Source organism: Cicer arietinum, chromosome 5 (assembly GCF_000331145.2).
Source record: "Cicer arietinum cultivar CDC Frontier isolate Library 1 chromosome 5, Cicar.CDCFrontier_v2.0, whole genome shotgun sequence".
Taxonomy (NCBI): domain Eukaryota; kingdom Viridiplantae; phylum Streptophyta; class Magnoliopsida; order Fabales; family Fabaceae; genus Cicer; species Cicer arietinum.
Genome location: NC_021164.2, coordinates 23578208 through 23592782, shown reverse-complemented (window position 1 = coordinate 23592782; position 14575 = coordinate 23578208). Strand labels below are relative to the sequence as shown.

The 14575-nt window shown below is 34.0% G+C and overlaps 1 protein-coding gene across 1 annotated transcript in view; it reads left to right on the top strand.

The window, feature by feature from the left end:
* The first annotated feature begins 2549 nt into the window (after positions 1 to 2549).
* Positions 2550 to 14575, top strand: part of LOC101508141 (alpha-N-acetylglucosaminidase) — a 31030-nt gene continuing 19004 nt past the window's right edge. Inside the window, exons 1-4 of the mRNA XM_004499885.4 lie at positions 2550 to 2860; positions 4536 to 4609; positions 5031 to 5242; positions 5768 to 5889. Of these exons, the coding sequence (XP_004499942.1) occupies positions 2642 to 2860; positions 4536 to 4609; positions 5031 to 5242; positions 5768 to 5889 (627 nt within the window). The 5' untranslated portion in view covers positions 2550 to 2641. The remainder of the gene's footprint in view (positions 2861 to 4535; positions 4610 to 5030; positions 5243 to 5767; positions 5890 to 14575) is intronic.

The following is a 14575-nucleotide window of genomic DNA, read 5'->3' as shown; positions in this document are numbered from 1 at the left end:
ATTGATTATGCCGTACATGTGAATGAATTCACACGCACATGAAATGATTCACAAGTTCAAAACTCTTGATTGGAAACTGGAATATTGTGAGTTATTTTACAAATTGTAAGTCGATTCATAAAAATCACTTGAATTTGGTGAGTCAATTTACACATCAGGTGAATCGATTCATCAGTCATAAATATCCTGAAATGATTTACGAACCTCTATAAATTGATTTGGACACATATGACTCGATTTATGAAGTTAAAAATCAATTAGAAAATTTTGTGATACATTCGATGATGTTCTAACATACTCCTAAGATGCATCAAATGTTGTGCATGATATGATGAGGTTTTCAAAAGTATTTTTATACAAAAATATTTATGAATTTTGAGAATTGAAGAATCAACAAAGACACACAAAATTATCTAAGTAAAATGTTTTTTGCAAACTTGCATTTACATACACGGGACAAATATTTTTCGAGACAATCAATTAAAATACAACCTTTCATGAATCAACTAATCAACTAGTTAAAATAGAAATATATTTTTCATAAGTATTTTGTCTCTTAAATATCTTCCACATAAAAATTAAAGAAAAGTGTAATACACTAATTATGATTTACTGTATAAACACTATTACGCAAAACAATTGTTTGTAATTGGTCAATTAGTTAAAATATGATCTTTCACCAATCGATTATTTAATTTTTTTTTATCTAACAACGTGTCTCTTGAATAACTTCTAAATTAAATTTTGAAAATAATTATAATACATTAATTATAATTTATTATATAAATTATAGACGAGACAAATATTTTTCACTAGTATATTAGTTAAAATAAGGTATTTCATGAATCAAATAATATAAAGAGAAATATGAATTTAATTAGTTTTGTCTCTATTGAATATCTTATAGATAAAAATTTGAAAAAAATTATAATAAACTAAATATAATTTACTAGATAAATCATACAAGAGACTACTTTATTTTTTATTTTTTAATTTTTTAATTATTAATCAATTAGTTAAAAGATGATATTTTATGAATCAATTAGTTAAATATAAATATGTATTTTATTAGTATTTTTCTCTTAAACATCTTCTACGTAAAAATTTAAGTGAAATATAATTCACTAATTATAATTTATAATATAAACCAAATACTTGTCAAATATTTGTCGAAAATTATTTCGTTAAAAGATGATCATTTACAAATCAATTAGTTAAAATTGACTTATGTATTGAATTCACAATTTGTCTCTTGAAGATCTTCCGAATAAAATAGTAAATTATAATACATTAATTATAATTTTATAAATTGTGAACGATTCAAATATTTGTCTCTAGTCAATTACATAATAGCTACCTTAAACAACTCAATTAGTTTCATTAATATTGTGTCTTTTGAATATATTTTAGATAAAATTTTGAAAAAAATGATTATACATTAATTATAACTACTATATGAATCATATACAAAGATATCTTTTTCCTGACTAATTAGTTAAAAGATAATTTTTTTTCACAAATCATTTAGAGAAAAAAAAGAATATATATTTTATTGATAAAATGTCTTTTGAATGTCTTCAAAACAAAATTTAAAAAAAATATATTATTCGATGATCAATTATTTTAAAAGGTCTACTGCATGCGACATAGTTAAAGATGATCAATTATTTTAAAAGGTCTACTGCATGCGGCATAGTTAAAAAATGACGCGTATTTGATTTTTAACGTGTGTCTTAAATATTTTTTTTTTAAAAAGTAAAAATATTATAGTATATTGTATAAAAATCATATATAGATTAATTATTTATCACTTGATAAATAAAATAATATAGTTATATATTATACTATATATATTATTATTTTTTGTTAAAAAAAGTTAGAGAAATTTTTATATTAAATAAAGTTATTTTTTATACATATATATATTTATTAATATAATATTTCTACAAAATAAAAGTTTATATATATTTGAATTTTACTCGAAAATATAAAAAAAAATTTGTATTTAATTGATAATATTTCACAATAAAATTTTAAATATTTAAATATTATAATGCAGTATATTTTAATGGAGTAAATTTTCAAATTTTCTACTGAAATTGCAGGAATAAGACATTTACTTCCCTTGAAATTGGAAATAAATAATTACCGTCTTAAAATTAAAACACGTCAAACAATATACTATCTTTGTTAATGTTTTGTTAATATCATTAACATAAATGTTAACTACTTGCATGATGACGCGATAAATATTATACTACTTGACCAATATAATACTTATACATCAACAATTAAAAATTGATACACATAAACATTTTTAAATAAAAAATTACATGAAAGATCTTTTTATTTTATTTTTAAATTTACAAAATTATAAAGCAAAAAATAACTAAAATCGAAATGATTGATATTTTCCAAACACTAAAAACATATTTTAGCCAGTACCACCGAGCATATTTTGGTAGTTTTTGAAAACATTAAAAAGAGAAAAAAGAATATATTTGCATTATCTATCTAAAATAATATTTAAATCATTATTGTTGTAGAAGGGATAACCGAATGCGCTATTAAATAAATAAGTCCGAAGTAGATATAGTTAAGAAAGATCAGTGATTCCTTTCTAGTAAGAAGAAGAAAAAGAATGTTGCAGTTGAAGTATCTATTTCTTCAACTTCTAATTTTGATTCCAACGTTTTCATTTCCCGTAGCACTATCTAAGCATGAAGCCATAGAATCTTTGCTTCATCGCTTGGATTCCAAAAGAGCACTTTCATCCGTGCAAGAAGCCGCAGCTACAGGTGTTCTCAAAAGATTGCTTCCCACTCATTTCTCCAGTTTTGAGTTCAAGATTGTTTCTAAGGTGGTTTCTCTTTTCCCTTTTGACTTATGAATTTCTTATGAATTCAATTTTGTCTTTTGGTTGCCCATTTCTTAGTTTTGATTATATTTTTGGTTTTACAGTTATGCTCAATTAATACAAAGTAAGAATAGAAAACCCTATCCAAGTAATTAGGTTCAAGTAGTTAATGAATTTCAGTTAAGGACGAATTGTTCAGGGGAGTACTCCAGCTCAAATCTTGACTGAAACAATTTCCGTTTTAAAAGAAATAGAAAACAGTTATTTATTTTTTTCCTGTTATTTCTTTACCTGACATTATATAATAGTTGTTGACTTGGTTGCACAATATAATCCATTCAATTAGTGTGTTAATCTTAAAAATTGAATCAGAGATCAAACCGGTGAGACCTGTAGGTCATGGTTCAACCACGATCGAACTGAGTGAAGTGACTGATAAATAAATATGCACTAAAAAATAATAATTTTTTTTGAAAAAATTGAACTGGTTGAACCAACAGCTGTTCAGCTTGGTTTGATCCGGTTCTTAGGGATTGAGAACCGACCACAGTTGAACCAATTGGAAGACTAACTGTTTCCTAGTTTAATCAGTTGAATAGGTTGAACCCGTCCGGTTTTGTAAACACCAGTTAATCTTGTGATAGTCACTTTGCATGTTACTTTTGGTAGCTGTTTCTAAGTTATTTTCCCTTTTCCCTTTTGACTTGATTCTTTTGGATGAAGAACTTCATATGAATTCAATTGTGTTTTGACTTTTTGTTTTGGCTACCCTTTTCTTAGTTTTGATTAAATTTTTGGTTTTAGAGTTATACTTTTATAGTACTCAAATACAAAGTAAGAGGAAAAACCGTTTTGTTTGCTCTGTTGATGACTTGGTTGCATAATATAATCCATTCAATTAATGACTCTGTTTGTATAACAACTTAATTAAACATAAACAATTATCATAGAAGTGCTTATGTAACAACTATTTTATAACAAAAGATAAAATAAAATCAAATAGCTTTTATATTGGCTATAAGCTGTTTACATCATCTGTCATGGAGAACTTATGGAAATAAGATGAAACAACTTATGGACATGTCATAAGCTGTTTTCAGAAGCTCTTCCAAACAGTCTCAAAAGTGAAGTGCTTATGCCAGTAAATAAGTTCAAATAAGTCAATTCAAATAGGCTCAATGTTTTGATCTTGTGATAGTCACTTTGCATGTTACTTTTGGTAGAAGCAGTAGTGACTATGCTGTCATGTTATCTTGCCAAAGTAGGTGTTAATGAGTTATGTTATTTCTTTTAGAGTTAACTATTTTTTGGTCCTATAAAATTGGAAAAATTTTTTGCTACAAGAAATTTATTTGTTTTTTGGTCCTATAACTTTTTGGTCCTTAAAATGTACAAAAAATGTGTGTTTTTTAGTTTTGATAAGCGACCGCTGAGGACTAAAAAGATACTATTTTAACTAATTGTAGGGACTAGAAACGAATGAAGTTTTATAGAGACAAAAATCAAATTTTGCCAATTTTTATTGGGATAAAAAATGTTTAATCCTTATTTTTATTTATTCAGAGATTGCCGCTTTCACTTAACTGTACTATTATGATATCCTGTCAAAGAAATTAGCATTTACATCTGTTCTTATTTTTCATGATTGAATGTAAAAATCTGATTATTATGTTTTCAGGATGTTTGTGGTGGAGACAGTTGTTTTATGATAAACAATCACAATAAGTCAAGCCAGAATGGGCCGGAGATTATGTATGTCAAGTGAATTTTATACTGCAGAGACTGTGATTCAAACTCGTTATTCCTTTTGGGTTCTTGGTTTTTTTAAAATTATGAGACTCTTGAATTTATTTTGTTGCAACTTATTTGGATTCTTCATCGCTCGTTTTCACGTGCTTAAACTTGATTTTAATGTTGAAAATGCTAAGGAACCTTATGATGACAATACTGTTTGAAAATCTTAAATTGGTGAAGTGCTTTAATGTTCTGTATATCACTTGGTAACAAAATTCTAGCATCGAATTTCTGTATAAACCATACAAGGTTCTTGAAGCAGTGGTTTGTTTTCACTGTTCTGTAAGTTATTTGTTTTGTTCATAAATAAGGTCCCGTTGATCAGTTTTTCTTCCTTCTTTAATTTTAAGTGACATTGTCTTGTATATATATTTTTCAGCATTAGAGGAACCACAGGTGTCGAGATTGCATCTGGCCTCCATTGGTATCTTAAGTATTGGTGTGGTGCTCACGTGTCATGGGATAAAACTGGTGGCATTCAGACAACTTCGATCCCCAAGCCAGGGTCACTACCCCTTTTAAAAGACGAGGGTGTGAAGATTAAACGTCCCGTTCCATGGAACTACTACCAAAATGTCGTGACTTCTAGTTGTGAGTACCAAAATCTGCTTTCCACGGAACAATACATCTCTCATATTTTTCTGCAATGCACAATTGAATGAGAATTTGAACTGATATATTTCAATAGTGACTAGTGCCAATGCCTAAAACTTGTTATGGATCAATCAACGCCATAATATTCTATCATATAACATATATCTTTCCAGCACATTAATTTCTATGTCTTTCTTAGTAGTTTATCTTATAGGTAGCATGCACAAATGTCTGTTTAAAAAGATGACCCTAGACCTAATTTATCCTGAGAAATGATGTACAATATCCTGTAGATATTGACAAAAATCAGAAGGAAACTAATAGAAATAAGCTAAAAAACAACTTATGGACATGTCATAAGATATTTTTATAAGTTCTCCCAAATAGTTTCACAAGTGCTTGACTAATAGATAAGTTCAAATAAATTAATCCAAACACGCCCTACAACGATTCAGGCCAAGGAAATTTTGGATTTACGAATGAGAGGTTATGTAATATCACATTCTTCTTGGTTCTTTGCAGATTCATTTGTTTGGTGGGATTGGGAAAGATGGGAAAAAGAGGTAGACTGGATGGCACTTCAAGGGGTGAACCTGCCTTTGGCATTCACTGGCCAGGAAGCTATCTGGCAAAAGGTTTTTAAGGTAAGTGCTAGTTACATGTTTCGCGTATCAAATGTCTGGATAAAGCTAGGGTTAAGAAAAATCAATTTTTTGTTTGTTTGAGGACATTGACTGTGTCAAAGATTTGTTCATATAACCAATAAAATGTGAAGATATTTTTAGGTTAAATGATGCTTTCTTTCCTAATAGTTATAGTTATCATTTACTTAATAAGTTTTTTAATGAATTACTTATTCCAGATGTTAAAATTGATGTTTTATTTATGCTTTTTATTATGTCACTTCTTCAAATGCAAGTTTCGCCACAATTTTATACTTTTTTCTTTCTTTCCTGGCCTCTCTTTCTAACTTCTCATCACTTGCCGCTTCATATATATAGTGCGTAGCCTGTTTTTATTTAGATTTTGTTAACAATCATTCGAATGCAATATGTGCATAAGCTTGGATGGATAATAGAGCAAACATATTTCATTGGTACTACGATAGAACTAGACCAGAAATTGATGTAAAGTACCGTATTTTCACTGAAATTCTTCTCCTTATTCATTAATAGACGCACAGTATGACTGTACAGAAAATAGTAGAAACTCTGTCTTCACTTTCTCTCAACAGAGTAAAAGCAGCTACTAAATTACATGCATTGTGTTGACATATAGCAATCAGATTTGATATGATTGTGTTTATTAGTTGATTTTCTATTTAAGTTTATTTGTATTTTGGGAAAGAATCCAATCACTTTGATTTGATTTATTTCCTAATTTATTTTTCCTTTATTCTATGCACTCATTAGGTAGCTGACAGCATTGTATATATATGTGTTTGTACTGTTTCAGTTTCAATACAATAAGAAATTTTCCTTCCCTCTTGTTTTAATCTAGCTGTACCCTAAAACACATGGTATCAGAGCTTCGGCTCTGATCCTGTGGCAGCTCACCATGTCCTCACAAGAAACTGAAAAAAATTATTCCTCCATTACTACAATACCAGAAAAAAACTCTGGTGACCCTAAAATGGTGTCAACCCCTACCACAAATGATCCACTATCCATAAACTCTGGTTTACAGCTTCTAATCCAAAAGCTGAATGGCATAAACTATGTTGAATGGGCCCAAACTGTGAAGTTAGCTCTTGATGGCAAGGGAAAGGGATAGAGCAGATGTAAGATAGAATTAGATGAAGAGAATTATTGTATTAATTGATAAGAAAACAAAAAATGATTCCAGAGCTAATGCTCCTCAGTTAGAGAAAACAATTCTCTTACTGCCCAACCTCTAAGGCGTAACTGAAAAATAAATAAACCATTCAACTACCTCCCCACACACTCCTATTTATTAGTGGAATATTAATTCACTATGCCAGTTAGACAATCATACTTTTCCTGCATTCCCTTTCTTATTCTTTCTCACATATACTTGTCATTGCTTAGGCCTCACCTCATCTCTATTAACTAAGAGATCCCCCTCATCACTTGTGGGGCCCAACCCATTCCTATCATCACCCTTACCTTCAACAGTAGCCTTGTCCTCAAGGCGCAAATCAGGGAATTGACTCTTCAGCAGCAATTCCTCTTCCCATTTAGCATCTCCAACATCCATGCCTTCCCATTGAATCAACCATTCTCGCTTATGCTGCCCACCATCAAACTTATCCCTCCATGAAAAAACCTTAGCAGGAATAATGTCCCCAGTGTCAGACTCCAAACTGCTAGGTAATTGAGTTGTAGCAGTATAATTGCCTACAACTTTCTTCAATAGAGACACATGAAAAGTAGGATGTATTTTAGATGTTGTTGGTAACTGTAGCTTGTAAGCAACCTGCCCTATCTTCTTAATGACTTGATAAGCACCAAAAAATATGGAAGCCAATTTTTGATGAATCCTATGCACAGACGATTGCTGTCGACGAGGACGTAATTTGAGGAAAACCCAATCACCAACCTCAAATTGCACTGCCTTGCATTTCTTATCAGCTTGGTATTTCATGTACTCTTGAGCTTTGAGTAAATTAGCTTTCAGTTGACGCAAAGCTTCATCCCTGTCTCTTAACTCCTGGGCTACAACTTCTACTCTGGTTTCTGCTTCCAAAAGATGCACCAATACTGGAGGTTTGCTGCCATACACCACCTCAAAAGGGGTAAACCCTGTGGAAACATGAAATGTGGTATTGTACCATAGTTCTGCCCACGGAATCCAATGTGCCCATGTCTTAGGTTGATCTGCAATAAAACAACGTAGATAGGCCTCTAAACAGCAATTAATCACTTCTGTTTGGCCATCAGTTTGGGGATGGTATGCCGAAGACATTTTAAGCACCGTACCTACTAGCTTGAACAACTCTTTCCAAAAAATACTCACAAACAAGGGGGTCACGATCACTAAGAATGGATTCCGGAATTTCATGTAGTCTAACCACGTCCTTCACAAAAATAGCAGCAATGGAGCGAGCAGTAAATGAATGAAATGACTATACTTGGAGAGACGATCCACCACCACCAAAATAGCTTCAAATCCATTACTTTTGGGAAAACAAGTAATGAAATCCATAGATATCTCACTCCACACCAAAACTGGAATAGGTAGTGGCTTTAGTAACTCATTAGGTGTAGTCGCGACATATTTTTGGCGTTGACAAGTGTCAATATTTTTGGCGTTGACAAGTGTCACAAGCTTTCACAAAATCTTGCACCCTTTAAATCATCCCTTGCCAATATAAAGTGGCTGCCATTCTCCTATAAGTGCGTAGGTAGCTGGAATGACCCCCACTAGGGGAAGAATGAAAATCCTTAAGTACATCTTCAATAATTGGTGAGTTAGCCGGTATAACTAACCTATTTTTGTAGAATAAGATGCCACCTTTTAAGGAAAATCCAGGTTTAACAGTAGGATCCTTTTGAATAGCCTCCACAATGCTTTTAAGTCAGGGATCCTGCGATACCTCTTGTTGCAATTGGCTGCTCTGCTGCCAAATATGATAGGATTTAAGAACATGAATTTCAGCATCTTCATGTTTTCTAGATAAAGCATCAACCACCTTATTCTCCACTCCCGCCTTATATACCACCTCAAAGTCAAAACCCAACAACTCAGCCATCCATTGTTGCTGATTTGCTGTGGTAATACGTTGCTGTAACAAGTTTTATGCTCTTTTGATCAGAATAAACCACAAACCGCCTTCCTAACAAATAATGTCTCCAATATTGAATAGTTAACACCAAAGCCATTAACTCCTTATCATAGGCCGATTTAGATAACCTAGATGATTCAAAAGCCTTGCTAAAATACGCAATGGGATGTTTAGATTGCAACAACACAACACCAACCCCTTTTCCTGAGGCATCACATTCAATTTCAAAAGAAAATTTGAAATTAGGCATAGCTAAAACTGCGGCAGTTGTAACAGCTACTTTTAATTTCTCAAAAGCTTCGGCAGCCGCAACATTCCATCTAAAAACATCCTTCTTTGTCAACTCGGTCAAGGGTTTAGCAATATTCCCATAGTTAGCTATAATTTTTCTATAGTAACCCGTTAATCCCGAAAAACCTCTCACCCCCTTGACGTTCTTAGGGACTGGCCATTGTAACACACTGCTAACCTTGGCAGGATCCACAACAACTCATGCTTTGGAAATGACATGACCTAAGTATGCAACTTGGTATTTACCAAAAGCACACTTCTTTCCGTTAGCCACAAACTGATGTTGTTTCAAAATGTTTAGAACCATCTCCAAGTGCTGCAAATGAGTAGTCCAACTAGTGCTGTACACTAGTATGTCATAAAAAAAAAACCAATACAAGCTTCCTTAAAAAAGGCTTAAAAATATCATCATCACTGATTGAAAGGTTGCAGGGGCATTGGTAAGGCCAAATGACATCACCATAAACTCATAGTGACCCTCATGAGTACGAAATGCAGTTTATTGAATATCCTCTTCCTTCATACAAATTTGATGATAACCAGATTGAAGATCAAACTTAGAGAAATAACCCAAGCCATGTAACTCATCTAACAATTCATCTACCATAGGGATAGGGTACTTATCTTGAATTGTAAACTTGCTAAGTGCACGGTAATCTACACACATGCGCTAAGATTGATCCTTCTTCTTGACCAAAATAATGGGGCTAGAGAAAGCACTAGTGTTGTTTCTAATCACCTCCTGCTGCATAAGGATCTGAATCTGTTTTTCAATTTCATCCTTGTGTAAATGAGGATATTTGTAAGGCCTCATACTTACCGGACCAGCACCATGCAAAAGTTCAATGGAATGGCTAGTGTTTCTTGTAGGAGGAAAACCTTGGATTTCTTTAAATACAATAGCAAACTGATCTAACAACCTTTGCAACTCCTTAGTCCGTTGATCCGAGACACGAGACACTTGCGAACCTACCACCTCCATCAAGGTAGGCCATTCGCAACCTGTTATCAGTTGGGAAGAAGTGATGATGCTTTGGAAAGTAGCCATCTTCTCATCTAAGGCTTGGCCAAGGAGTTTCACCATATTGCCCTTATGGTGGAACACCATAGATATTTCTTTCCAATCCATGGTCACCTTCCCTAAAGTTTCTAGCCAAACAACTCCCAAAATCAGATCCACACCCCCTAACTCCAACACATAAGCATCAAAATAGATCTGCACCATTCCCACATCCATCTGAATTCCCTTACACCTACCCATAGTTAGGACACGATGACCATCTCCTAACTTGACACCCAAGAGAGTAGAAGGTACCATAGGCAGTCCCAGAGCTTCAACCACCTTAGGTGATATGAAATTATGTGTGGCTCCACCGTCAATAAGAACCAAAATAGGTGCACCTTGCAAACAACCCTCTACTTTCATTGTGCGAACTTGGTTTGGAGGGGTGCATACACCAAAAACTCCTATCCCTTTACATTCTAACTCCTCTTGTGCAATCTCTTCTTCCTACTCAGCCTCCAGCACCACAATGTCTCCTTCATCGTTGACCACTTCATCGGCCCTCAAGATAATCAATCGTAACTGCTTCGTTGCGCATTGATGGAGGGGGATCCCATCGTTCATTGCAACGAAAATAGAGTCCCTTCGCGCGACGCTCATTAGCCTCTGCACTTGGTAAATGGTGAACGTCGCATGAGTACGGCGTGAAACGTCACCAGAGTTAGGACGTGAAGGAGGAGTAGAATTGGGAGGGTGTTTCAACAATGTAATCCTTTACAGATCCAGATTGTTTTAATTCCTTCAATTCTTCAAAAGGATTCTCCAAACGACCACCACCAAAACGAACGATCAACGCCTCCGTCAAACTCTCCCAAGACAGATCCTTCATAAAATCGTGCCATAAATTGAACCAATGAACCGTAGGACCTTCCATACTGAGCTTCGTCAATTGAATCCTAACGTCTGCAGAAGTGCTTTGCTTGGGTTTACATAATGAAATCAAAATCTGAATTTGAAAGTATCTTCAAAAGTTTTTTTCAAATGATTTTGACCCAATTTTAAGTAAAAATCAAAATTCTACGTAGTGATAATGGAAGGGAATATTTTAATACACTTAAATGAGTTTTTCCTACAACAAGGTATCATTCATCAAAGTTCATGTGTGGATACTCCACAACAAAATGGAGTGGCTGAACGGGAAAATAAACATTTCCTTGAAGTTGCTAGGGCATTGTTGTTTCAAAATAAGGTTCCAAAGTATTTTTAGGGAGAAGCAATTCTCATTAGAACATATTTGATAAATAGGATGCCTACCAAAATTTTAGATTACAATACTCCGTTTGATGTTTTCACAAGTCTATTTCCTAATAATAAACTTTCATACACTACCCCTAAAGATATTTGGATGTACTGTTTTTGTTCATATTCATGATCCGAATCAAGGACAACATGAGCCTAGAGCAAGAAAATGTGTTTTTATTGGCTATGCATCCAATGAAAAAGGATACAAATGTTTTGAACCTATTTCCAAAAAGATTTTTGTGACTATGGATGCCACTTTCTTTGAAAAAACTCTTTTTTTTGGTAATCATCTTCAAGGGGGGATAATAGAAGAAAATGATGTTCAATATTTAAAAATTGCAAATTTGGATTTTCTAAACAATTTGGAAAAAACAGATTGTGAGAAAAGTAACGTAACAGAATCCTATTTGAAAATACTAGAAATTGAGGAAAGTAACAAATTAAAATCCTTGTGTGAATCTAGTCAAGAAAGCCATGAACGTGATATTCAAGAAAATGTCTTGACTGAACCAAAAGTTGAGAATGAGACAGTTGAAATTGGTAACTGTCAAAACCGTGATTCTCCTTATGTATTTTAGGAAGTTTTATATTTGCTGTAGTTCTGTAACAGTTGTATCTTGCTATTATTAGGTTTATGTATTTAGGATCAATCCCATAATCACAGGGATCTGTTTCCTTAGAATTAGCTGTCCATATTTCCTAAAATAAGTTGCTGGCTCATGTATATATATAGGTCCAGTGACCTCATAATAATATAAGAAAGAATATTATTCCTTCTAAATTTAAGATGGTATCAGAGCTCCTGATCCTTGGGAGTCTCTGACCATGCCTGTAAACCCTAAGTTGCAACCTTCGTTGTTGCGCTACCTTTAAGCATTGTTGCAGCCTTCATTGCAGCGCAACCCTCTCTACCTTGATCGCACCTGGTCATGGCTGAGGTCATGAATCCTATTCTGGAAACTGGGGACAGACCCCAGACTGCTGGAGAATTGCAGAATGTTCATTATGCTTATCGGTTAAATGGGAAGAATTATCTCAAATGGTCTCAACTCATTAGGACCATCTTGAAAGGAAAAGGAAAGGTCAGTCACCTGACTGATAATGCACCTGATGAAACAAATCCCAAGTTCAAATCATGGGACGAAGAAGACTCCATGATCATGGCGTAAAAATTCTCACCTACTCATAAAACCTTTCTCACAAACCTCAACTCCACACACACACCTTCCTCTGTATCTGAAGCATTATCTGACAGGAAATGGAAACAAGCCATGGATGTGGAAATGGAGGCGTTAAACAAGAATAGGACCTGGAAACTTGTCACCCTACCAACTAGAAAAAAACCAGTAGGATGTAAGTGGGTATATACAGTTAAATACAGGGCTGATGGGACCATTGAACGTTACAAGGAAAGATTAGTGGCCAAAGGCTTCACTCAAACCTATGTAGTTGATTACTTGGAGACATTTGCCCCGGTTGCTAAGATGAACACGATCAGAGTAATATTGTCATTAGCAGCAAATCATGATTGGGACCTGCAGCAGTTTGATGTGAAGAATGCATTTTTACATGGAGACCTTGAAGAAGAAATATACATGGAGTTGCCCCCTGGTTACAATGGGCAGGTTACTGCTGGAACTGTTTGCAAGCTAAGAAAGGCTCTATATGGGCTGAAACAATCCCCAAGAGCATGGTTTGGAAGATTCACCAAAGTTATGACAGGTCTAGGCTACAAACAGAGCCAAGGGGATCACACATTATTTATCAAACATTCAGTTTCAGGGGGGGTAACAATTTTATTGGTGTACGTAGATGATATTATAGTTAGTGGGGATGACAAAAAGGAGCAGCAAGTGTTAAGTAAATGCCTTGCCACAGAATTCGAGATCAAGACATTAGGGAGACTTAAATATTTTCTGGGAATTGAAGTTGCCCATTCCAAGAAAGGAATCTTCATATCTCAACACAAATATATTACTGACTTGCTTAAAGAAACAGGGAAGACAACCTGCAGACCAGCAAGTACTCCAGTTGACCCAAATATAAAGTTGGGAAGTGCAGATGAAGATATTGCCGTGGACAAGGAAATGTATCAAAGACTTGTGGGCAGGCTTATTTACTTATCTCATACTAGACCAGACATTGCTTTTTCTGTGAGTCTTGTCAGCCAGTTTATGCACCAACCAAAGGAAGCACATTTACAAGCTGCTCTTAGAATTGTCCAGTATTTGAAAGGGACCTCAGGAAGAGGGATTTTGTTCAAACGAAACAAGAGTGTAAGTCTTGAAGCATATACGGATGCGGACTACGCAGGGTCAGTGGTAGATAGAAGATCGACTACTGGATACTGCACCTTCCTTGGTGGAAATCTAGTGACTTGGAAGAGCAAAAAACAAAGTGTAGTAGCTACATTGAGTGCTGAAGCAGAATTTCGAGCAATGGCCCACGGAATATGTTCTACGGATGAAGATTATATTGGAAGATTTGAAGATAAGGTGGGATGAACCTATGAGGTTATATTGTGACAATAAATCTGCAATTAGTATAGCCCACAACCCGGTGCAGCATGATAGAACTAAACATATAGAGATTGACAGACACTTTATCAAGGAAAAACTAGACAGTGGCATGATTTGCACACCATATGTATCCACTCAGAATCAACTTGCAGACATACTCACCAAGGGGATGAACTGCATTAACTTTGAAGGAATTATATCCAAGCTGGGAATGGAAAATACCTATTCACCAGCTTGAGGGGGAGTGTCAAAACCGTGATTCTCCTTATGTATTTTAGGAAGTTTTATATTTGCTGTATTTCTGTAACAGTTGTATCTTACTATTATTAGGTTTATGTATTTAGGATCAATCCCATAATCACAGGGATCTGTTTCCTTAGAATTAGCTGTCCCTATTTCCTAAAATAAGCTGCAGGCTCATGTATATATATAGGTCCAGTGACCTCATAATAATATAAGAAAGAATATTA